Source organism: Periophthalmus magnuspinnatus, chromosome 21 (genome assembly GCF_009829125.3).
Source record: "Periophthalmus magnuspinnatus isolate fPerMag1 chromosome 21, fPerMag1.2.pri, whole genome shotgun sequence".
NCBI lineage: Eukaryota > Metazoa > Chordata > Actinopteri > Gobiiformes > Gobiidae > Periophthalmus > Periophthalmus magnuspinnatus.
Genome location: NC_047146.1, coordinates 6479848 through 6504664, shown reverse-complemented (window position 1 = coordinate 6504664; position 24817 = coordinate 6479848). Strand labels below are relative to the sequence as shown.

The window sequence follows — 24817 nt, the reverse complement described above, 5'->3', positions numbered from 1 at the left end:
ACCACCTCCATTATACTTGGACAACTGATGGATTACACAGATATGTTGCCTTCTGCTATTAGTTTATTTCAGCTCACGTCTATGTAATCCCTCAGTTGTCCAGATATGATTCATACTAAAAGAAAAATTCAAATCTGTCAACTGGACAAAAAGTTGTAGGAGTGAAGACGCTTCGGTGTTCATCTTCGGTTCTGGTCAGATTACTGCTGGACACTGCCTTATAGCTCCGTATATATCTTACAGCTTTTCTCTTCAGACAGATATATGGCAGCCTCATTGGGTCCATTCAAATCTGACAATGTTTATTAAAGATATATATTTTTTTATTTTGTTGAAAGATCCCCATCCCCATTATTTAAAGTGTAATTGATGGCCTTTTGTTGCACATGGGTTTTGTGTCTTTTTGTTTGAATTATTAATTTTTTTTAATGAAAACTGTTGGAGTAGATGTCAAAAGATTATGATGAGTGTACATCTCCTTATATATCTTATAGCTCCTCCCTTCCGACAGATATAAGGCAGCAAAACGTCTTCACCTGTACAGCTTTTTGCCCATTTGACTGCTTTAATTTTGACTTTTACTATTCTAGGTAAAGCAATAACATCTCTATGAAGTCATGCGAGTGGTGTAACCTTTCTACTGGAACCATCCCCATTAAAAGTCACATAGATAATGCACCTTTAAAAGAGATTGATTGCACATAAGTAAACCTGAAGTATCTGTCGTTACACACCCGGGGCGGTGGGGGGCGATATAGTCAAGTGTCTTTCGGCTCGTAGCTGTAGTGGCTTGAAGTAAACTACGGACTGACTGAGGCTTTTTGAATCTGGAGTTCAGATTGTGAATACGACACGGGTTTGCTGGCGTTTTCATACAGCGGTGTTGTAGTTGGTGATGGCTGTCGCGCTGCGCTGCAAACTCGTTTCCTAACACGGCCGCACCGCCCGCTTCACGGTGTTCTTCGGCTCGTCATGTGAAGCTGTATTTGTGTCAGACTGCGCTTCCTTCCGCCATGTTGAACTGATTCAAGTTGTGAGTGACTGCTAGGACCGAAGTGACAAGCCCCAGAAATCGGACTAGATAGAGTTAGGGGGCTGAAACCGCGCCGGTGACGCAGGAAAAACACCCAGAAGCAGGAGAAATCGTAGGAATTAGTGCATTTTCGTTACTCGTCTGTGTCCTGTGCAGTTGTCACCGATTTAGGCCACGTTTATGTAATATTCGACGGCACCATCGTTCAAGGCTGGCCATAGCCCCGTGAATAGAGAGGAAGTCATATCAAATTCCTGGTGAGTTGCTGCTAACCAACGCTAGCTCGGCGCTTACTGGTTGTTAGCCGGCTAATGCTAATAGCGTCAGCTGGTGCTTGGTGATATGATGTGCTCTTACTCTTTTTCACATGCTTTACGTGACTCTTTGCCATTCTTTGCACCTATTGTCTGAATCCCCTTTAATGTCAACGAGATTAAAGCTGTGTAGGCTGTAAACATGTAACCTGCCAGTGTCGCTGAGGCAGAGTTAGCGCTAGCCTTCCGCAGTCATTTCTGGGCACTGTCTAATCACTGACAATGTTGGATTCCTTTTTAAACGTACTATGTTTACAAATAGCGTAACGTTCAGTGCTCTCATTATTTCAGACGAGCCCTTTGGCATTTATATCACTAGAGGTGTCTGTTCATCAGTTATCTGTGAGTATGATAACGTACTAAACACATATCGTATTTCTGTTTAGTTTTATCAGAGCTATAACTTGGTATTGGGAGATACAGGTCAGAGCACTCTTCAGTTTCAGGAAATAGACGATGCCACAGTCACTAACATTGGACGTTAACGCAAAAGAAAATCGAAAGCAAACGAATGGGTTTCATAAACAAACACAGGACGTGTATTAGTCCTTGTGTGCAGTGTCGGGTGACTTGTTGGTCGTTAGGTTTGTCTAACATGCCGTTTAACGTTAGCTACACTGACTTTAACGTTAAACTCATCCCGAGCTAACCGGTAGCATTACAGATTGCCTTTAGTTGACGTGATTGTTGCTCTGATATTAATGGAATACTGTGACATATACTGTAACATTTACATGGACGATAAGCGTTTGGTGACAGTTTCACGGCAGGTCTCTCTTGCTAAAGCCTGGGCTGTGTTGTGTAGGAGGCCTGAGGAGACTGAGGCCTGAGCGCAGAGCTATGGACGAGGCCTTCACGGCTCTGGGCGGATCACTTTGCAGCTGAAGCCAGCGCTAGTGCCGCAGCTACAACCCCGGCGATAACATGCTCTCCCAGCTGTTAAACATACTTTATTACTCTATATCAGAGCTACTAACACCTCTAGTCTACGGCTAATAGTTTGTATTATGTACATATTTTTACATACATATACATATACACCTTATATTTTTCAGTTTTAACCAGAATTCTGTATTTCAATCCACTCACAATAGACGTACATAACTATATAAATCCTGTGCTCGTAGAGCCGCAAAACAAAGGCACATAACGCTCACAGTTATAAAAGATAGCAGTTTAAACGTAAGTAGCTTCTGCTGTGTCTGTATGATGTCATAGAAGAAAGTAATAGGAATTGGACGTGTCAACAGGATTCTTGTCAAAAGCCAGCCATTAATTCTTAACAAAGTGGAACAAGAGTGGATTTTTAAAGGTGCACTAAGTTTCTTTTGCTGGAGGAGGGTTCCACCACCTGCTTGTTGTCATAGAAATGATATTGTTTATCCTAGAATGATCCACAGTATGGCATTAAACTTTTATTATTGTCTCTTGAGACAAGCAGGTGACTGAACCTGGCAGATTTACACGTGACCTTTCTCACTGTAAGAAGACATGTTTTTCAAGATGTTTTTGAGCAATAAATGTTAGATGAGATTTTTGTAGAATCTAGTTTAGTTTTGGTGGAATTCTTTGTTCAAAAATATGTGATTTCCAAGTTACAGCTCATGACACACTTTTGATTGTAGCATAAAACCTGGTTTATTTCTTATTTTAAATTTACATTTGAGTTGAATTTACCAACTGACTACTCAAAGTATATAGTAATTTAATGTGGTTATAATATTGTATGATAAAACAGCATTTAAGTTTTAATTTAAAAATATATTATAATGTCTGTGTTTTTGAGTGTAAATAAATGAAATATTCTCCTAGCACATTTACCTGGCAGCTTCTAAAAGCATGAACAGACAGCAGTGAAATGTCATTTGTAAAAAGAGAGATGCTTTTGTTCTCGAGCCTCAGTTAAAAAAGACAAGGATGCATTTCAATTGTGCCTTTACTGAACTTGTCACGGATGGCTGACTACACAGGGCAGGGCTTTTGGTAACTATTATTATTGCTTGTTGTTGTATGGAGATTTTTGTAGTATTCTAGTAGTTCATAGGAGTTCAGTAATGCTTACATTTCTCCAGTGGTCGATGATCCATAAATAAAAGTATGCAGTGAGTAAATTCTAAATCTAAAAACGCCCTAGGCCAACACCTAAAAGGCATTGTTCCACAGAACTACTTATCTGGGTATTTGATTTTTGCCTATTTTGTTTTAATGTTGTTTTTTTTCCAAGTAATCTGTTTCTGAAATGTTTTTCATTATAAATATAACCTTAATGGCAGGTTTTATTTTTATTCTTTTCACACTTGATATGTTTGTAAACTGTCATCACTCCAGATTGTGATCACTACATTTGTTAATGTTTTTTATTCCTATATAATTTAACAGAGTCTATCTTTTGTTTCTTAAAGCTATACTAACTGTAACTGTTACCCCCTTAGGTTATGCAATGGTCGCAGCAGCACATCCAGATCTCCAGGTGCTTGTGTCCCTCTGCTGCGTGTTCGGGCTCTCTTCCCTCTGCCGTACAGCTGAGGTGGCTGTGATTTCCTTCCTGACCAGCGCTCCCTAAGAGGCCAAGATTGCCAAGATCTGCCCCGTGGCGAGCATGACGGCCACCACGCGTGGCTCTCCGGTGGGGGGCAATGATAGTCAGGGCCAAAGCCAGGCACCTGATTCTCAGAGCCAGCCTCCGCTGCCACAGAATCAGGTTTGTGTTGATGTGGATTACACTGCCATTAACAGTGCATGTTTTGATTTTAGCCAGTGTCCCATTTCAGGCAATGGTGCAATTTTAACAGGTCTTTCTCATACCTAACGATACAAAGATGCCTCAGGGACAAGGATGGAGGGAGGGAGCGGAAAAGGGGCTGAGTGTAAAGGCAAGGCATCAATGAACAGAGCCTCCTGACTGGAGAAAGGGTGTTTGTGTATCTTTGTGCAGCGGCCTGCGTTGGTTAGAGATGAGCTGTAGTGAGACGTGAGAGGCAAACTGCCTATGTAGGTCAGCCTTCACACACCCCCACATTCATACTCTTATGTCTATGTGTCTTCATTAGTCTCAGACACACATCTGCTCTCACCTCTAAGGATGCTCTCACTGCCAGACACTTGTCTCCAGGCCATTGATTAGCAGCAAGTCAAGGGTGGTCTTCCCCTAATTGTAATTCACTGGTCATTTTCTTCAAGGAGCGATATTCTGTACTGTTAGGGTCTCCTCGAAATCACCTGCAGCCATGCAAAACTACAGGTTTGCTGTGTAATTTGGCTGCAGTGTGTCGGTAGTCACTTTTCACTAACCTGCTTCTGCGATTTATATTCCTACATTGGAAAAGGCAACATGCCAATGCAAATATGAGATCCTGTCTCATTGTATGGATGTATTTCATAACCTCGATTCCAATGAATGCATCAGATATTGCGCTGCCACACAGGGCCTCATCCCATGTGTTTTGTTTTGTCAAATCCAGTAAATGGCTCTTTGGACTGGAAAAGACTTTTACTGATTGTGTGATTGGTGAATTTTCCAGACTTCATCTCCTAACTCGTCTAATGAGAACTCTCCAGTGAGTCCACCAGAAGAGCAGGGAGCTGGCGATGGACCTCCTCAGCTGGAAGAAGAAGAGCCTGCTTTCCCGCACACTGATCTAGCCAAGCTGGATGACATGATCAACAGGTTGGTACTTATGCATATACCTATACACTCTTACTAGACACATTCTAGGCTACTAGTCTTACTACTATTACTACTACTACTACTACTATTCTTACTGTTATATTTCACAATCAGTGTGCCTGAATGTTTACTTGTTTTTTTTTAACCATACATTGCATAAGTGATCAGTTGACTCTGACAATATGTTTTGTTTCAGTTCAAAAGTCGGTCAGAACCAAATCTTTCTTGTTTTTTTTCCCTCCCAAGGCCTCGTTGGGTTGTCCCAGTTTTGCCAAAAGGAGAGTTAGAAGTCCTCTTGGAAGCTGCTATAGACCTGAGTAAAAAAGGTAATTTCTGCTACACAGAAAAAATACATTTAATACATGATGCTTGAAATCACCTTTGCTCTTTCAGCGACCCATTTAACACCCCCATTTCAAGTAGTGTGTTGCTAACCTTTACACATTCACCAGTATTGACCTCTGCTGAAATTCTTTGTCTGAACACAAAATCGTGATAAATGTTAACCTTTGTCTTTTAATGCCTTTAGACAGCAGTGGTACATACCGTTCGTGTAAAAAATTACCCGGGTAGTAAACGTCATATTTAATTTTTTTTTTTTTACAGGACTGGATGTAAAATGTGAGGCTTGTCAGAGGTTTTTCCGAGATGGGCTGACCATCTCCTTTACGAAGATCCTGACTGATGAGGCAGTTAGTGGATGGAAGTTTGAGATCCATGTGAGTCTTGGATATTTTTTATAACCACATGATTGATTATTTAAATTGATAATGACATTTGAATCACTATTTGCGCAGTTGGCATTATATAATTTATATTAATATATAAAATGTATAATAATATATAAAATATAATAAATATTTCCCATCTAATGTTTTTCAGAGGTGTATCATCAACAATACTCACCGTTTGGTCGAACTGTGTGTAGCCAAGCTCTCTCAGGACTGGTTCCCTCTATTGGAGCTGCTGGCCATGGCCACCAACCCTCACTGCAAGTTTCATATTTACAATGGCACCCGCCCCTCTGAGAGCGTCCCGGCCGGAGCACAGCTGGCTGATGACGAGCTCTATGCCCGACCACCAGACCCAAGGTCTCCAAAGGTAAAGACCTACTGCACACCTTGGGTCTCATTTATAAAGCACGTGTACGCACAAAATGGAGTCTAAATATTACGTATGCGCCATTACACATTAAGTTTGAGATTTATAAAAAGACAACTTGACGTGGGATTGTACAGTCCTGTCCGCAAATTCTGTACCCTGCGTTTCAAGTTTCAGAGATGAGGCAGGCGATCCAGGCTTGGGGAGGACAGAAGGAGCCAGTTTGAGGAAGTTTGTGTTCAATGCACAATGGATATGGATCCCTTTACTTTATATTTCTTGGGAATATCAACAGTATTACTTACCAAATAAAAACTGTCTGTGGGGAATAAACACTGTTTTTTATTCATTATATTAATATTTTGTCAAAGCCGTCTGTGCACGTGTGCACAGGAATGTATAAGGTGTTGGCTTATTTTGTTTTATATGAGAAGTTGATGCCTTAATCACTGGACATTAGGTTAATAAAGCAAGTGACCCAACTGATACTGCTGTCAAATGCCCTGGTACCAAAAGCTTTGCTACCCCTCCTTTTTCTTTCTACATACTCTTTTAGTCTGAAATCACATACTGTACTGTCAAAGATCAGATCTCATTTATCAGCAAAAGCTGTTGTAAGTTCTAGCATGACAAACATCATCCTTGTTTTTTTTTTGTTACAGGGCTGGTTGGTGGACTTAATAAACAAGTTTGGGACGTTAAACGGGTTTCAAATATTGCACGACCGCTTCATGAGCGGACAAGCACTGAACGTCCAGATCATAGCTGCACTTATCAAGTAAGATGGTGGTTGATGGTGGTTGATGGTGTTTCAGTACAAGTACATTATTATGTCCTAACTATTCTTTTTTTTTTCCTTCAGGCCTTTTGGCCAGTGTTACGAGTTTCTCACATTGCACACAGTAAAGAAGTACTTCCTTCCGGTCATTGAGATGGTTCCACAGTTTTTGGAGAACCTCACCGACGAGGAGCTGAAGAAAGAGGCCAAAAATGAAGCCAAAAATGACGCACTATCAATGATAATCAAGTCTCTAAAAAATCTGGCTTCACGTGTTCCAGGACAAGAAGAGACCGTAAAGAATTTAGAGATTTTTAGGTTAAAAATGATTCTTAGGTTAGTATGGGTAACATATTTGATTTTAAACAAGATAACTTTTACTGTCCAGTGTGTGTTTAACACATTCATTATTTTTTAGGTTATTACAAATTTCTTCTTTTAACGGCAAAATGAATGCACTAAATGAAGTGAATAAGGTGATCTCCAGTGTATCCTACTACACACACCGCCACAACCCTGAGGAGGAAGAGTGGCTGACTGCAGAGCGCATGGCCGTAAGTTACATGTTTAATAGCTTTCTATGCACTCAGTTTTTTCTTTCTTTATTCTTTATCTGTCAGGGACCATGGAGAAGTTCATTAATTATACAAAATACGATTTATACCAGATTTAGCCGCTGCTTAATCGGGTACATCTGATACTTTGTTTTTACGACTCTTATTGTTTCACAGGAGTGGATCCAACAAAATCACATACTGTCGATTGTGCTAAGGGACAGTTTGCATCAGCCTCAGTATGTGGAGAAACTAGAGAAGATCCTGCGCTTTGTTATCAAGGAAAAAGCTCTTACCATGCAGGATCTGGATAATATTTGGGCTGCTCAGGTATTCCAAGATGTTAAATGGCTCGCCTCACAAGATAAAAAAAACAAACAAACTAATTTCTTAACAAATAATTGTTTTGGTGCCATCAGGCTGGAAAGCATGAAGCAATAGTAAAGAATGTCCATGATCTTCTGGCCAAACTTGCTTGGGACTTCTCACCAGAGCAACTTGACCACCTTTTTGACTGCTTTAAGGTTTGAAATTTTTATTGATAAAAATATTTTTGTGTGCTGTGTGTTTTCTGAGAGACCAGTCCAACATAACATTTTGTTACTGTTCTTTTTACTATAGGCTAGCTGGACCAATGCCAGCAAGAAACAACGTGAGAAATTGTTGGAACTGATTCGGCGCTTGGCGGAGGATGACAAGGATGGGGTGATGGCTCACAAGGTTCTAAACCTGCTGTGGAACCTGGCCCACAGTGATGATGTGCCTGTAGACATCATGGATCAGGCCCTGAGTGCACACATCAAGATCCTGGACTACAGCTGTTCACAGGTACAACTCCTGCTCAACAAAGGCCAAAGAGCATCTCCACATGAGCTGACTCTTTAACCATGTCTTATCAGGACCGAGATACCCAGAAAATCCAATGGATTGATCGCTTCATAGAAGAACTACGAACCAATGACAAATGGGTGATCCCTGCTTTGAAGCAAATTAGAGAAATCTGTAGCCTCTTTGGAGAAGCTCCTCAAAACCTAAGGTAAGGCAGTAGCAGTAGCACAAAGAATTTAGTCTAAGATTTATTTTTTGCAGCTTGCTTAAGCCATGAATGCCTTTTATTTATTTTGATTTTTTCCATATTAGAAATTAGAACTACAGTTTTTAGGCCTGTCACAGTAACAAACTCTGAAGTGTGATTATATTGCATTCAGAAAATATCTTTATAACAATAATATTGAAACTAAACCTAAAGCAGGATAATCCCAGTCTGCCTTTACTAAATGTTCAATATATATATATTAAAAAATGGCATTCTTCTGCCATGAATGAACAGCAGAATGAAGCACATAAAGTAGCACTGTGTAACATTTCTGGTGGCAGGCATGTCAACTGCAGGACTCCATGGAGGAAAATTGAAGCCAAAATTTTGAACATTGTCCATGGATATAGGTCAGCGTTGTTATTCTGTTGAATGTTCTGGGCAAATCAATAACAATAGCATCTCCATAGAGAAGCAACAACCTGCCATCCACCAGGCCAAGTTAGGAGTCATGTCTGTGGAAAGGCAAACCTTTGCTTTTATTTGGTGGCAAACCAAGCCAAACCATTACAGGTATCACAGCCAGCACCAGCCTTAGACCGGAACCAACCAAGGACCAGCATATTGGTGGAAAAGTGGCATTAATATTTATGAGTCATAAAAGTTACTTATTCAACTCTCTACAGCCCAGATCTTGGCGTACAACCAAAAAGATGACAGAAAAATGATAAAAAGCGTGACAGGCCTAACAATGTGGCCTTAACAGTATTACTTATTCTAAGCCAATCAAATTATTTTGCTAACCTTGTGCAAAACATGATTTTTATAGTACAGACTTAGAAAGTATATTTGATGATAAATGATCAAAGCCCCGCTCTGGCTGCCCCTAATGTTAATGAAAAACTATTTATCAATAGAATTTTGATACGTCATTTTCATTTATTGGTTTATTGTGTAATCTGCAAAATTATGGCACACATGCCTATTTTTTCAGAAAGAAAATTCCTTGTAAAATACAAACAAGCATAATAGGGTAAGTTGAGAGAGCCTCTTTGTCAAGCCGAACTGTTCTCATGCATTGCATAAAATACTCTTGCTGTTCTTTTCTGGGTTTCATCTTGATTTTTATTTTAAATACATTTTAAGACAGACTTGTGAGATAGTCATTTGTAGTGCAACATTCAAGTCCATATGTGACAGAAAGTGAGCACATACATTGACTAAAACATGTATATGTATTCATTGGCATTATTACTGTGTTTTATTACATACTGCCCTACAAAGGAAAGTATCTGCACTGTCTGTAAAACTGGGGGAAAAGGCTTTAAAGGTTTGATTTAGTTTCAAGTCTATGTCAAAGGTACTTTCATGGTAGTATTTATGTAATACTTAGTGGTGTAATTTTAAATCAATCACACCCATCAATACTGATTTGACCTTCTTTGACTCCCATAAGTGTAGTTAATGTTCTGTTCTTTCACTGCCAGAACCAATAAGTTTTCAGTCTGTGAGAACTTGTCATAGTTTCAACACTGTATTTTGTATCAGAAAACAATTGGCAGTAAGTTCACAGTAAATGTGGGGAATTTAAGTCATTAGACTGCACAGATGCATGTGCGAAGAGTCATACAAAGGGTCATAAATAACTATGATCAAAGTTTACCTTGCTGAATGTCAGGCTCTAGGCAACATATGGCATCAGCATAGCTGCACACTACTAAAGCTGTGTTTTTATGTTTGTTAATGTTACTAAAAGGGAAATGGTTAGAGATGGTTTTGTTTGTGACTGAGCTCACCTGCGGTGCACTTGTGTTTACTGTTCACATGTTTGACAGAGATTGATCGTAGACACAGCAAGAGAATGGCCCACTCTGCAACTAAGATTTCAAAACATCAGATACTTGTTGATAGAAGTCGCAGCTTGTCTTTGGTTTAATTGTCTCTGAGACCTACAACCCACATTTTTGACATAAGATTTTCCCCTCAGTAATCTTGATCCAAATTTTTGAAAGTTTCAGAACTGCACTTTTTCCCGTGTATCACTGAGAAATGTGTCGTTACTGCAGTAGAGTTGTAAAGAGTTAAGATTGTGGTAACTCAGTTTTGACTTAATATGCGGTTACTGCATTTTTCTTTTGTATGGCAGTATAATATTGAGAGTATTTTTAGCACTGCATTGTTAATGCTGTATATAAATTAGGGCTGTGCAATTAATCACATTTTAATCAAGATCCAGTCATTTCTAATTGTCAATGATCAGCTTGGGTCTTTTTAATCAAGGGGTCTACAGCCACTCCCCTGTCAGTGAAAGCCTGTAGTTTGGAGTTCAGATTTTGGAGGAAGAAACTACTTTTTCTGTGAAGTGGCAGTGATTAAAACTATTGTTTTATGATCAGGAAAAAGACGTTTAGTTTTTTGTTGGTTTTTTTTGTGTTTTTTTTCCCAGTGGGACAAAATAAAATAAAATTAGATTTTTTTTCCTCAATGTTTCCTAGCTCTCATATAATCATCAGATTTTTGGACAATAAAAAATCAGAGATATTAATCAGTGACTGCAGCATATTCTGTTGCTATTATATCTATAATGTGCAGGGACAATGGGGAAGTTCAAAAATGACAAATTATTTCTAATGTTGCAATGGAGCCCATCTTTATGACAGTAGTACAGGCAGTACAGAACTGTATGTAGCCTGCGCTCTTACTGTTTTAAAGAATGTACTAAATCACAACTGAACCTGGCTCTCAATGCCTAAAACTGTAGAGGACAGATACAGGTTCAAGCTCAGAACCTTTGAAATTCACTCACTGAGCTGCAGAGGCTGCACTAGCACTGATTAATGGTTGGCTGCAGGTGTTGGGCGAGAGTCCTTTTAAGTGTAATCCAACTAGATTTCAGCATTGAAACTCTGAGGCTCGTTCTGCTTTCTGATTGGATAATCATCTTGAGAACCAAAACACCAAATTATAACAAATATGTCCACTAATTTTCTAACTAAGAATAAATCAGAGTTGTGATCAGTAAAAGCTATATTTGTTTTGAACATGTTGATCTGTGTTCCCAGATACAAGGTAAAGTTAATGAAATTTAAATCTAAAACTTCCAATACATACAATATGCAATACATACTGCATATGTGTTTCTTGCCTTGAGTCTTTTAAAATATGTTGTTATATATAGGTATATATTGTGTTTCTTATTCTAATTGACAAGGAAACGACTTGAGAAATGGCTGTGACAGTGCTGCTGGGTGGCCTGAGGGTTAGGTTATACACACACATACTTGGCACTTTGTTTGGCCTCAGTGTTGGGGCTGATTCGTAGCTCTGATAATTGCTGGATATCTCTCCCAGATCCATCCCTCATTTCATGCTACTTATTGTTCTATCCATTTTATAAGTAATAAAGCAAGACATTTTCAAAACATAATCATTTAACCAGTTTGATGTTTTAAAGGTACAATGTGTAACTTTTTGGAGGTGGCATGTCACCTGCATGATTCCATGGAAAGTTAAAACCATACTTTTTATGCCATACTGTGAAACATTATAGCTAAAGGAATATTTCCATGGCAACAAGCAGGAGGAGGCCCTCCTACAGGCCAAACTAGTGTCAAGTTTGTGGAGATGCAAGCTCGCTCAGAGTATGTTTGTCAGTGTAACAAAAACAACCAAAATAAAAACAACCAAAAACATGCTTTTATTTTGGTCAATGTTTTGGCAAAAAAAATTACATAATATGGCTTTAATTACTATTGCTGGATTTCTTACAAATACAAAGATACAAATACTAACATTGATTATAAAATGTTTAACTGGATATTTACAAACCCTTTTTACTAGCCATTTTGAGTCTTGCATCTTAACTTTTTTATTTTTCTGTAGTCAAACTCAGCGAAGTCCCCATGTGTTTTATCGCCATGATTTGATCAACCAGCTGCAGCATAACCATGCTTTGGTCACCCTGGTCGCAGAGAACCTTTCAGCCTACATGGAGACCATGAGGCAGCTTTCCAAAGGTTTGTTTTGAACTACTATATAAATAAACATCTAAGTATTTACTTATTTATTTTCATTTTTGTTATTTGCAGAAGAACAAGCTGAGTTTGACCCCCAAACCGTAAGACCTGGGAGTCGGTACAGCCATGTCCAGGAAGTACAAGAACGACTTAACTTTCTGAGGTATCAGCATACATTGAAGTCTGTACAGCACAGAGAGCTTTAGGTGTCGTGGACATATGGGTTATGTACATTTGGTACACAAATAATTCACACAGACACTTTTTATTACCAGGTTTCTACTGAAGGATGGGCAGTTGTGGCTTTGTGCCCCACAAGCAAAGCAGATCTGGAAATGCTTAGCGGAAAACGCTGTGTTTCTATGTGACCGCGAGGCCTGCTTCAAATGGTTGAGTTTTGGCTTCTTTTTTTTTCTTTCCTGCTTCATTGTTTTATTAGCTTTTCTATTTGTTCATGTCTTGTGATTCACATTGACAGGTATTCTAAACTCATGGGGGATGAGCCAGACCTTGACCCAGACATCAACAAGGACTTCTTTGAGAATAATGTGCTGCAGTTGGACCCCTCTCTACTCACAGAAAATGGCATGAAGTGCTTTGAGCGGTTCTTCAAGGCGGTCAACTGCAGAGAGGGCAAGTTGGTGGCTAAACGTCGGGCTTACATGATGGATGACCTGGAACTCATAGGCTTGGATTATCTCTGGAGGGTGAGGCAATTAGTTGATCCTAGAAACCTTCTCTTTGTGATGTATTAACTTTATGGATGTTATTTTGATTATATTAATTACAATTACATGTTCCTTTTTTCTGTCCTTAAAGGTGGTTATTCAAGGAAGTGATGACATTGCTAGTCGGGCCATCGATCTGTTGAAGGAAATTTATACCAACCTTGGACCAAAACTGCAAGTTAACCAGGTACATTTGTTTGTGGTAATGGTGTTTACACATACTGTTAAGAGAGAAATCATCGCCAGTCTTTATCTTTCATTGTTTTTTCTGTCACAGGTGGAAATTCATGAAGATTTTATCCAGTCTTGTTTTGACCGGCTGAAGGCATCATACGACACTCTGTGTGTGTTGGATGGAGACAAAGACAGCATAAACTGTGCTCGTCAGGAGGCCATTCGTATGGTGCGAGTACTAACTGTACTCAAGGAGTACATCAATGAATGTGACAGCGATTACCACGAGGAGAGGACTATACTGCCTATGTCCAGGTACAATTTAACAGCATCATATTGTGGACAGGCTGTATAGAGGTTACAATAATCTTACACATGTTCTGCCTTTTTGTGCATTTCTTACAGAGCTTTTAGAGGAAAGCACATCACACTTATAGTTCGTTTCCCAAACCAAGGGCGTCAGGTCGATGACCTGGACATTTGGTCACACACCAATGACACTATTGGTTCAGTTCGACGTGCAATTCTCAATCGGATCAAAGCTAATGCTGCACATACTAAAATAGAGCTTTTTATCGGAGGGGAGGTTGTTGATCCAGCTGATGACCGGAAGCTGATTGGTCAGCTGAATTTAAAAGACAAAACGGTAAACAACTTTAAAATGGTAAATGTTATGCTATGCAAACTTACTAGTGTAATCTCTTTGTTCTGTATTCCTTGTTTTTTATGTACAGCTTATCACAGCAAAACTAACCCAAGTAAGTGCCAACATGCCCTCTAGTCCAGATAGTTCATCTGACTCATCCACTGGATCGCCCGGTAACCATGGTAACCACTATAGCGATGGACCCAATCCTGAGGTGGAAAGCTGTCTTCCTGGTGTGGTAAGCTGTCTTATTTCTTCATTTCTGGTTATGTTCATAGCTAGATTCTGTTGGAAATCTCTGTTTGTGAATCCATCGTGACCTATACTGTTCTTTTTGCAGATTATGTCACTGCACCTGCGCTACATCTCCTTCCTGTGGCAGGTTGCTGATTTAGGCTGCAACCTCAACATGCCTCTTCTTAGAGATGGAGCCAGAGTTCTCATGAAACTCATGCCTCCAGGTAAACATACATCAGGCACCTAATATCAAGACATAGTTAACGTTTAGAATCACATTTTCAGGTCCACTCTGTATTTTACATTTTGTTTTGTGAATCCCCAGATAATACCACAGTGGAGAATCTGCGTGCTGTGTGTCTCGATCATGCCAAGCTCGGTGAGAACAGCCTCAGTCCGTCTCTGGACTCGAGGTTCTTTGGACCGTCGCCCTCACAAGTGCTCTACCTCATTGAGGTGGGTTTTCACTGTTTCTCTTTTTAATTGGTTTTCTATTATTCTTATCTGCTTCACATATTGAGTGTGAGTCTTGTATAATAATATTATTTAGTTTAAGGGATATTTTTTACTTTTTGTTTTAGGTTGTGTATGCTCTGCTGATGCCGGCCAGTGCTACACTGGGGGAAGATGCCAGTGACTTCCAATACAACTTCTTGAAAAGTGGGGGGCTGCCTTTGGTACTCAGCATGCTCACTAGGAACAATTTCTTGCCCTCAGCAGACATGGAGACCCGGCGTGGAGCTTACCTCAATGCACTTAAAATTGCCAAGCTCCTTCTGACTGCGGTTGGCTTTGGACATGTAAAGGCTGTGGCAGAGGCCTGTCAGCCCAATGCTGAGGGAAACGTTCCTGTTTCACCGGTTTGTCCACACAGACACACAGACTGCGATACATCATTGAAACTGGTTTTGAAACTTGTGCTTAATGGTAGTTTTCTGACTTGTCTTCCTTCTCTCTGCACAGATTAATCAGGCAACTCATGACCAGGCCCTGGTCCTTCAAAGTGCTTTACAAAATATTCCCAATCCTGCCTCAGAGTGCATGTTGCGTAATGTTGCTATTCGTCTGGCTCAGCAGATTTCTGATGAGGTAATTATTTTTATGTTATGGTTGCAGTGTTTCTTATTGATGTCTTTTTAATTTTTTTAGTTTTTTTGCATGCAGAACTTCTTCCAGGCATCAAAGTACATCCCAGATATATGTGTCATCCGGGCAATACAGAAAATTGTATGGGCTTCAGGTTGTGGTACTGTCCAGCTTGTCTTCAGTTCAAATGAAGAAATCAGTAAAATATATGAGAAGGTTAGTTGCTCTGTGATACTTGATATCAATAAATCAATCATTTTGATTCTTGTCTATTTTAAATCCCATGCCCACGTGGCCAGTATTTGTCAGTCTGAGTTTGAGTTGTGTATTTTTAGACAAATGCGGCGAAGGAGCCTGATGGTGAGGATGAGCAGGTGTGTTGTGAGGCCCTGGAGGTGATGACACTGTGTTTTGCCCTAATGCCCACTGCTTTGGACACGCTCAGTAAAGAGAAGGCTTGGCAGACTTTTATCATAGATCTACTGCTACACTGTCATAGCAAGTTAGTACATCAGTGTTTCTGTAATCTTTGTATGCAGCATTTACCGAAAATTTACTCATGATTACCTCATTTATAGGTCCGTACGGCAAATGGCACAAGAGCAGTTTTTCTTGATGGCAACCAGGTGCTGCATGGGCCACCGACCACTCCTCTTCTTTATTACTCTCCTCTTTACAGTCCTCGGGGTTGGTAGAAAATATGCACCTCTTTATAAATTACATTCCTGAGAGTAAATGGTCAACTTTTGTGTTTTTTTTGTTTTGTTTTTTTTTAGACTACAGCTAAAGAACGAGCCAAACACGCTGGAGATTATTTCACTTTGCTTAGACACCTTCTGAATTACGCTTATAATAGCAATATTAACCTGCCAAACGCTGAGGTGCTGCTCAACAATGAGATTGACTGGCTAAAGCGAATAAGGGTATGGCGTATCAAATAGTGTATAGCTATGTAGTTTCACTGTGGATAATTCATTAACTTTCAAGGTTTGACTGTTTAGGATGAAGTTAAAAGGACCGGTGAGACTGGTGTAGAGGAAACAATTTTAGAGGGTCATCTTGGGGTCACCAAGGAGCTGTTGTCCTTTCAAACCCCAGAGAAGAAGTACTACATCGGCTGTGAAAAAGGAGGCGCAAATCTCATTAAGGTACACATTAGCGTCTGTAAGCAAAAGCTACAATTATGACTTGCTTTTAAAAATCTCTAATCTTTTTTTTCCCCTCTTCGTGAAGGAGCTGATAGATGACTTCATTTTCCCAGCATCTAATGTTTACCTGCAGTACATGAAAAGTGGAGAGTTCCCCACAGAGCAAGCAATCCCAGTGTGTAGCACCCCAGCTTCGATCAATGCAGGCTTTGAGCTGCTCGTGGCCTTGGCTGTTGGTTGTGTCAGGAACCTCAAACAGATAGTGGATACCCTCACAGACATGTACTATTTGGGTAAGTTGTGCCTTAACTTAACACATTTTCCCAAACAGTCTAACCTTACATTGGTGTTTTTTTTTGTTTTAGGCGGCGATACTTTGACTGAATGGGAATATCTCCCCCCGGTCGGACCAAGGCCCAACAAAGGCTTTGTAGGTTTGAAGAATGCAGGAGCCACTTGCTACATGAACTCTGTCATTCAGCAGCTGTACATGATCCCACCGATTCGTAATGGCATTCTCGCCATTGAGGGCACTGGCACTGATGTGGATGATGATATGTCAGGGGATGAGAAGCAGGAAAATGAGGTGACTGCACATTTCCACCTCTACCTATTTTAATTTATATACTTTATTTAATATTTGGAATCATTGTGTAACATGTGTTTTTAACACAGAGCAACGTGGATCCTCGAGATGAGGTGTTCAGTTACCATCACCAGTTCGATGATAAACCCTCTGGTAAATCTGAAGACAGGAAAGAGTACAACATCGGGGTGTTACGTCATCTCCAGGTCATTTTTGGCCATCTGGCTGCGTCCAGGCTGCAGTACTATGTTCCTAGAGGATTCTGGAAACAGTTCAGGTATTAGAATTATATCATGTCTGTTTTAAATCTATTTATTAGTTTAATATATATTTGTTATAATTATTGTGCTTGCATCTTTACAAGGTTGTGGGGTGAGCCAGTAAACCTAAGGGAGCAGCATGATGCCTTGGAGTTTTTCAACTCTTTAGTGGATAGCCTGGATGAAGCGCTTAAAGCTCTGGGCCACCCGGCCATGTTAAGCAAGGTCCTGGGTGGTTCCTTTGCTGATCAGAAGATCTGCCAAGGCTGCCCACACAGGTGAGAGCTTTCTTATGATTTATTCATTCACTGTTATGTTCAAGCTAATCTTCACTTGTTTTACTAGATACGAGTGTGAGGAGTCGTTCACAACACTCAATGTAGATATCAGAAATCACCAGAACCTGTTGGACTCCATGGAGCAGTACGTCAAAGGAGATTTACTAGAAGGAGCTAATGCCTACCACTGTGAGAAGTGTAATAAGAAGGTGAGAACAGAGTGTCATTGGACAGCCACACTGGTTAATGCTGTAAATTGATCTTTAATATATTTTCTCAATTTAATTCTCCTGTAGTAATATAATTTTAACCATATTTTCTGGCTCAGGTGGATACAGTGAAGCGCTTGTTAATTAAGAAGCTGCCACCAGTCCTTGCCATACAGCTCAAACGTTTTGACTACGACTGGGAGAGGGAATGTGCCATCAAGTTCAATGACTACTTTGAGTTCCCCCGGGAGCTGGACATGGAGCCTTACACTGTAGCTGGGGTGGCTAAGTTGGAGGGCGATGACGTCAATCCTGAAAACCAGGTGATCCAGCAGAACGAGCCCTCGGAGCCCACTCCTCCTGGAAGCTCCAAGTATCGCCTTGTGGGTGTACTGGTCCACTCAGGCCAGGCCAGCGGGGGACACTATTACTCTTACATTATTCAGAGGAATGGAGGAGATGGTGAAAAGAACCGCTGGTATAAATTTGATGATGGTGATGTGACTGAGTGCAAGATGGATGATGAAGAGGAGATGAAGAACCAGTGCTTTGGAGGAGAGTACATGGGCGAGGTGTTTGATCATATGATGAAGAGGATGTCGTATCGGAGGCAGAAGCGCTGGTGGAATGCGTACATCCTTTTCTATGAGCGTATGGACTCACTGGACAAAGACAGCGAGCTTGTCAAGTACATCTCGGACTTAACCATCTCCTCCACAAAACCACATCAGGTGAAGATGCCTGGTGTTATCGAGTGCAGCGTCCGCAAGCAGAACGTCCAATTCATGCACAACAGAATGCAATACAGCTTGGAATATTTCCAGTTCATTAAGAAACTTTTGACCTGTAACAGTGTCTATTTAAATCCTCCTCCAGGTATGTTTTTCTCTACAAAGTTCTAGCCATACCACAGAACACTGTTTATTTGTTGCTGCTCTGTTGACCCAAAATATTGTTAGAATTCATTAGGAATGTATTGTTGATTTACTGTGGTGTTGCTTAAACTGAGCTTCATATACTTTTTTATTTTTATTTTGATGCGTTTGTTTTACCCTTCACGTAGGACAAGACCATCTTCTGCCTGAAGCAGAAGAGATTGCTATGATCAGTGCTCAGCTGGCTGCTAGGTTCCTTTTCAGCACAGGATTTCACACAAAGAAAGTAGTCCGGGGTCCTGCCAGCGACTGGTAAACTTTGTTCTACTTTTCTTGCCTTCATTTTGTCTTAATTTTTTTTTCATATATTTTTTTTCTTTTTTGTACTTTTTAAGGTATGATGCTCTTTGCATCCTGCTGAGGCACAGTAAGAATGTACGCTATTGGTTTGCACACAACGTCCTGTTTGCATATCCAAACCGGTTCTCGGAGTACCTGCTCGAGTGCCCAAGTGCTGAGGTGCGTGGTGCATTTGCCAAGCTCATAGTCTTCATCGCCCACTTTTCTCTGCAAGATGGACCCTGCCCTTCACCCACTGCCTCCCCGGGACCCTCTACTCAGGTTGGTAGAAAACTGGAGCATCCATAGAAACTGAATATTTTACACAAGAAAAAACAAAACCGTCTTAAGCTTAGTTTATTTTACTTGTGTTTATGGTTTGTGTTTCAGGGCTGTGATAACCTCAGTTTAAGTGACCATCTGTTGAGAGCTGTACTCAACTTGCTTCGCAGAGAGGTCTCTGAACACGGCCGTCACCTGCAGCAGTACTTCAACCTCTTTGTTATGTATGCCAACCTAGGTAAGGCGCACAGACATCGCCAACTGTCAGCTTCACCTGCCTCTAACAAAATAGTTTTAGTATTTATCTAGTATCTTTTAAATAATGTTGTAATTGAATAATTTCAATTGTTACTGAATTTGAGAAAAGAAGATTAACAGCCACTCCAAGACTGTGCTACTTTCATTATGCAGTAAATTTGAGGATTTGCATGTGTCGTACATATTTGTAATAAACGGGCACTGCAAAACTGGGCACTAGGTTGAATGATGAGCTGTGTGTGTGAAGATGGACCAAACCAACGGTGTAAGCTAAAGTAAATGTAGCTAAATCTAGTGTGTGTGAGGGAACTGGATCAACTTCATTTTAGAGGAATGGCTTTTGTTTTTGCAGTAAAGCAGATTGTTTACAGTTTGCCCCTGTAGAGACAATCTGTGAACAGATGAACTGATAGAACAGGAAATTGGGTTTAAGTGAACTTTCTTGCGCATTGGGATTGCAAAGCACAAAACTGGTGAAAAAGGCTATAGAGATTTGTGATCAAGGTAAAATTGGAGTAATTGTTCTAAAAACTCATACTTATCTTTGTACAGGTCTTGCAGAGAAAACACAGCTGTTAAAGTTGAATGTTCCTGCCACTTTTATGTTGGTTGCTCTGGATGAGGGTCCCGGCCCTCCAATCAAATATCAGTACGCTGAACTGGGCAAACTCTACACCGTGGTCTCTCAGCTCGTTCGCTGCTGTGATGTCTCATCACGCATGCAGTCATCCATTAATGGTAGGTCAACTTTGGCTTACTCCATTTTATTGTCAAACATCAGCCCCGTGAGGAGCTACATCCTTGCTCATGATTTTGAGACTGAGAAACTAGCCACTTGGGGTTTGTGCATTGTGAAAGCACATCTCTAAGCTGAGGGCTTTTTTTGTAAATGAAACACTTAGTAGTTCCTTTTCCCTGTCTAAAATCTTTTCTCTTGACTGTTGTAGGTAACCCTCCACTCCCAAACCCTTACGGAGACACAAACCTAAGCTCCCCGGTGATGCCTGTGCAGCAGCTGGTCGCAGAGATCCTGTTTGTGAGGACAAGCTACGTGAAGAAGATCATCGAAGACTGCAGTAACTCAGAGGAGACTGTCAAACTGCTGCGGTTCAGCTGCTGGGAGAATCCACAGTTCTCTTCCACTGTGCTCAGTGAGCTGCTCTGGCAGGTAGATGTGGCTCTGAAGCTTGTTCTGTAAGATCTCCCATCACTGATGTTCAAGTGACACTTGGTACCATAGAAACATGGTTGCCCTTTTCTCTGTTTTAATGTGGTGTGTTAGAATAACTACTTGATCATGTGAAGATGTGTTTGTTCTTAACAGGTGGCTTACTCTTATACCTATGAGCTGAGGCCTTACTTGGACTTGCTGCTACAGATTCTTCTCATTGAGGACTCCTGGCAAACGCACAGGTCAGTTTTTCCTCTACTATAACTATTTAACTATTGTCATTGTTCCTTGAATATCGTTATTCTTTTGCTCTTAGAATCCACAATGTACTGAAGGGCATTCCTGATGACAGAGATGGGCTTTTTGACACCATCCAGCGCTCCAAAAACCACTACCAGAAAAGAGCGTACCAGTGTATCAAGTGCATGGTGGCTCTGTTTAGCAACTGCTCTGTGGCTTATCAGATTCTTCAGGTACAGGCCGCTATTCCACCATAGTGCTCCTTTTTTGTTTGAGCAACATATTTAAAAAAAAAAGAAACATCTACTTACATTTAAATAGGGCAAAAATATTGGTACTCAAAAGGAGTTGATGGAAGTTCAATGAACTTGTAGAGTTGTTCCCCTCAAATGCTGTGTACGTTTTGTAAACACTACATTTGCACTGAAGGCACTATGATATACAGTATGTTTGGAGCACTTACCTGCATATGCTCATGTACACAAATGCATGCTAAAATAGTTTAAGGTTCAATGTAATGTCAGTCATAGCTCAAATACAAGCTGATCTCAACTGTGCCTCCAAGAGCGAAATTAATTTTTTCATGATTTCAATGCTTCTACATTTTTTCACTATTTTAAAATGTTTAATCACCACCATCTAAACTTGTGTTTCTGATGCAGAGTAATGGTGACCTAAAGCGAAAGTGGACCTGGGCGGTAGAGTGGCTGGGGGATGAGCTGGAGAGGCGGCCTTATACAGGAAACCCCCAGTACACGTACAATAACTGGTCCCCTCCAGTTCAGAGTAATGAGACGTCCAATGGCTATTTCCTGGAGCGTTCACATAGTGCGCGCATGACGCTGGCCAAAGCCTGTGAATTGTGCCCAGAAGAGGTAACTGCACCAATCACACTCTACTCCCACCACATATACAGGCCCACTTAATGTTAAACTGTTTATTGAGTTAGGCTAAACACAATTAAGCTATTAAATAGTCTGCAATTTATTGTGTGTTTGTTACTTTGATTCAGACTTACTGCCTACCAGCATACACTATCAAATGCCACTCAAATCAAGACATTTAGACTCGATTTGACCTGTTGGTGGGGGCTATAAAATGTATAGAACTAATAAGAAATGTACAACAAAATTGTATTTGAATGTTGAAAAACATCAGATAAATGACACGCTTCTCTGTAATGTTCCATGCACAGCTCAAGTGTACACAGGGAAGCCCAGGGAAGGTCAGTATTCCAGGCACCACTACATAAAGGAAGGAAGTAAAAATGTTAAAATGATAATTACTGGCAATAAAAGTCACCCACTTACTGTGAACATGTGTATTTAGACTTCTTTTTATATTCTACACTTATATTAATGCACTTGTTTGGGGCAGTGATTAGATCAGCTCTTGTTTAGATTGACACATTTAAGTAACATCCACTTTATTTTAGTTGCTCTGTTTTTTGGTGCTACTTTCATGTTTATGCAATTTTCAAATCAGAAAATATTTTATACTATTGAGATTTCCACTGAAATAGAAATAAATATTAAATCAATATAACACATTTGTTAAGTATTCATTAAAATCCTCATTTAAAAGTATTTTTGTTTTTATAGGAACCCGATGAGCAGGAAGCACCAGATGATCAGGACTCCTCTCCTCCTGAGGACACATCTCTTTACCCCCATTCTCCTGGGACAGCCCAGTTTCAGCAGGTGAGTGTGAGCGTGAAAACACTTTTTTTGTTGTTGTAATGTTTCTTATATTTGAGATTTGACTGGTCCAATTGTTCATTGTCATTTGTGCAGAACAACCATCCTCATGGGCAGCCGTACACAGGCCCCGCTGCTCAGCACATGAACAACCCCCAGAGACCCGGGCCGGCCTCTGCCCCAAATCCAGCTCCTCCTCAGACCACAAGCCCAGGTCCAGCTCCAGGGCAGGGCCCACGAGCACAAGAGAACTGGGAGAGCACTGAGGAGGTGGCACCCGCCTCCACCCCTGCCCCAGGGCCTGCCCCCCCTAAGGAGTAACGCCCCTGCAGTGCCTCGAGCCTCCATCGTCCCGCTCTCCTTCCTCTTCTTTGGTCAACAGAGCTTCACTTTTGGCCCTCTCTCTGGCCCCAGGACAGGGCAGAGCAAGGTCTCCTCTTATCTCAAGGCCACTTAAGATGTTCTGCTGTCAGCCTGTAGGAGGCGCTCTCCCCTGGCCTGGGACTGCTCAGCGTGGGACAGGGGCCTGCTGGTTGCTACAGAGGCCAAGGAGTGGACAAAAATTCTAAAAAAGGAAACTCATTTAACCAGAGCTGGCGATGCTGATGCGCTTGTCTTCATGACAAAAAGGTGTACATAGTATGTTTATGTTTTTGACTGTTCAGATCCCCCAATAGCATAACTTATGGTTGGCTGCTGGGAGATGTTGCAGATTAAAATGAAAAATAAAATGGATATTATAAATAAGAAAAATGCCCCCAAAAACTGTACGACAACTCTTTTGTTTTATCACCCATGCTCAGCAGTGAAGTTTGTTATACCATTGGACGGTTCTCGGTCATTCAACTGTAGAAGGACGCATTGTTATTATCATTATAGTTCTATTATCTGAAGATCCTTGGCAACCTTCTGACCCATGCCAAATCAACTCAAAGGTTGTGGTTGGTTTTAGTGTGACATGGAATGGTTGGGTGGACTTTCCGGTGTTTGGTTGATGTGAAAAAGCAGTGATGCAACGTTGTTCTGAAACTCATTGCCTTCTTTTTCGTTTGTTCTGTTTATTAATTAATTTGAAGCTCTAGTTAATGCTGTAACATTTAGCATGGCTTCTCACCAGAATAGTGTAGCCCAAGGGAAAACTTGTGATCATAACAACCTAAAGCTGTTCTAAACCCACATCTCTACAGAGGGTTCTCCTTGCGTTTTTTATTTCCATCTACCTTATCTATGATGAGGGCGTTACTTTGAACTTGTGTATCAGAAAGTGGCTTTTTAATTGCACATTGTGACCCTACAACTTCACAATTTACATCCAGATTTCAGTTTAAGGTGGGAATACATGGCTTAGCTTTCATTTATAGGAATTCTGAAAATGAATCTTATGCAACAAAATTGCTGCACTTGGCTATCTGGTATAGTGAGATTATCTGGCATCACCTCAGTGGAGCCTCCTTCTAGATCTGCCCATCTTCGTGCGTTTGCTGTGAGCTGATAGGGCTATAAGTCTGCTGGATCCAGGAACCGTGACTCTGGGCCACAGTGAGACCTTCACTCAGCAGTTTCTCAGCAGGGTTGTATCGCAGGATTAGCAGCTGGTTAGTCATAATACAACTTGAGCTAACTTGTAATTCTGTAGGAGTAAAGGTAAACATCAGTAAATACTGTATTTAATTGGTAACTTGAATGCTTGTATTTTTGATCTTTGTTAAAACATACCAAATACTCCTGCAAATGAAAATATTCTGCCCACCGTATTATATTTAAATATTTTGCTCTTATTTTATAGAATTTATTTTGTTGTATTTCACAAATAGAATTTGATTTAAGAGGAACATTTTTGTCCTTGTGTTATTTTTAAAAATATTGACTGTACAGAGTTCTGCGCCCTGTTTTTGCCGACTTTTGTTTTGGCCATGGTGTGATTTTGAATTCTGGAGCTACAGTCGATGTGGACTTTCACTTTGTGAGGTTTTTGTGCACAGAAATATAAAGCATTGCGCCCTTAGCAAATAAAGAACATGGAATCTTCTCAGTGTCTTTGTAGTGTGTGAGGTGCCATTTTAAAACTCACTCTGAATGTACATGTATATGACTTTGTACAAAC

At 40.5% G+C, this 24817-nt stretch overlaps 1 protein-coding gene across 4 annotated transcripts; it reads left to right on the top strand.

Annotated features, from left to right (window-relative positions):
• Nucleotides 1-838: 838 nt before the first annotated feature.
• usp9 (ubiquitin specific peptidase 9) lies at nucleotides 839-24741 on the top strand. 4 transcript variants are annotated; one of them, XM_033986672.2, is made up of 48 exons: nucleotides 839-1290; nucleotides 3780-4048; nucleotides 4869-5014; nucleotides 5261-5340; nucleotides 5621-5733; nucleotides 5897-6115; nucleotides 6778-6893; nucleotides 6978-7229; nucleotides 7312-7447; nucleotides 7625-7777; nucleotides 7867-7971; nucleotides 8069-8275; nucleotides 8347-8483; nucleotides 9478-9516; nucleotides 12366-12499; nucleotides 12572-12662; nucleotides 12775-12888; nucleotides 12978-13206; nucleotides 13319-13414; nucleotides 13505-13716; nucleotides 13807-14047; nucleotides 14136-14285; nucleotides 14388-14508; nucleotides 14610-14740; nucleotides 14866-15144; nucleotides 15248-15373; nucleotides 15449-15586; nucleotides 15706-15872; nucleotides 15949-16057; nucleotides 16147-16293; nucleotides 16372-16518; nucleotides 16604-16811; nucleotides 16884-17104; nucleotides 17194-17381; nucleotides 17469-17642; nucleotides 17710-17851; nucleotides 17971-18727; nucleotides 18915-19038; nucleotides 19122-19347; nucleotides 19456-19585; nucleotides 20158-20343; nucleotides 20553-20773; nucleotides 20930-21018; nucleotides 21093-21249; nucleotides 21679-21891; nucleotides 22212-22241; nucleotides 22618-22716; nucleotides 22810-24741. In XM_033986672.2, the coding sequence occupies exons 2-48, from the start codon at nucleotides 3947-3949 to the stop codon at nucleotides 23032-23034; spliced, it is 7827 nt and encodes a 2608-aa protein (XP_033842563.1). In that variant the 5' UTR covers nucleotides 839-1290; nucleotides 3780-3946; the 3' UTR covers nucleotides 23035-24741. The 4 variants fall into 4 exon arrangements, with proteins under 4 accessions (XP_033842563.1, XP_033842566.1, XP_033842565.1 ...); XM_033986674.2 differs by lacking the exon at nucleotides 9478-9516 and having other exon boundaries at nucleotides 861-1290; XM_033986673.1 differs by lacking the exon at nucleotides 22212-22241 and having other exon boundaries at nucleotides 861-1290.
• Nucleotides 24742-24817: the final 76 nt, after the last annotated feature.

What these genes read in the sequence shown, in the direction of transcription:
- usp9 (XM_033986672.2), top strand. Translation starts at nt 3,947, where the DNA reads ATGACGGCCACCACGCGTGGCTCTCCGGTGGGGGGCAATGATAGTCAG. An exon ending in GAACGACTTAACTTTCTGAG is followed by an intron (nt 12,663 to 12,774) that starts GTATCAGCATAC and finishes TTTTATTACCAG; the next exon opens with GTTTCTACTGAAGGATGGGC. An exon ending in AAAGCTGTCTTCCTGGTGTG is followed by an intron (nt 14,286 to 14,387) that starts GTAAGCTGTCTT and finishes TTCTTTTTGCAG; the next exon opens with ATTATGTCACTGCACCTGCG.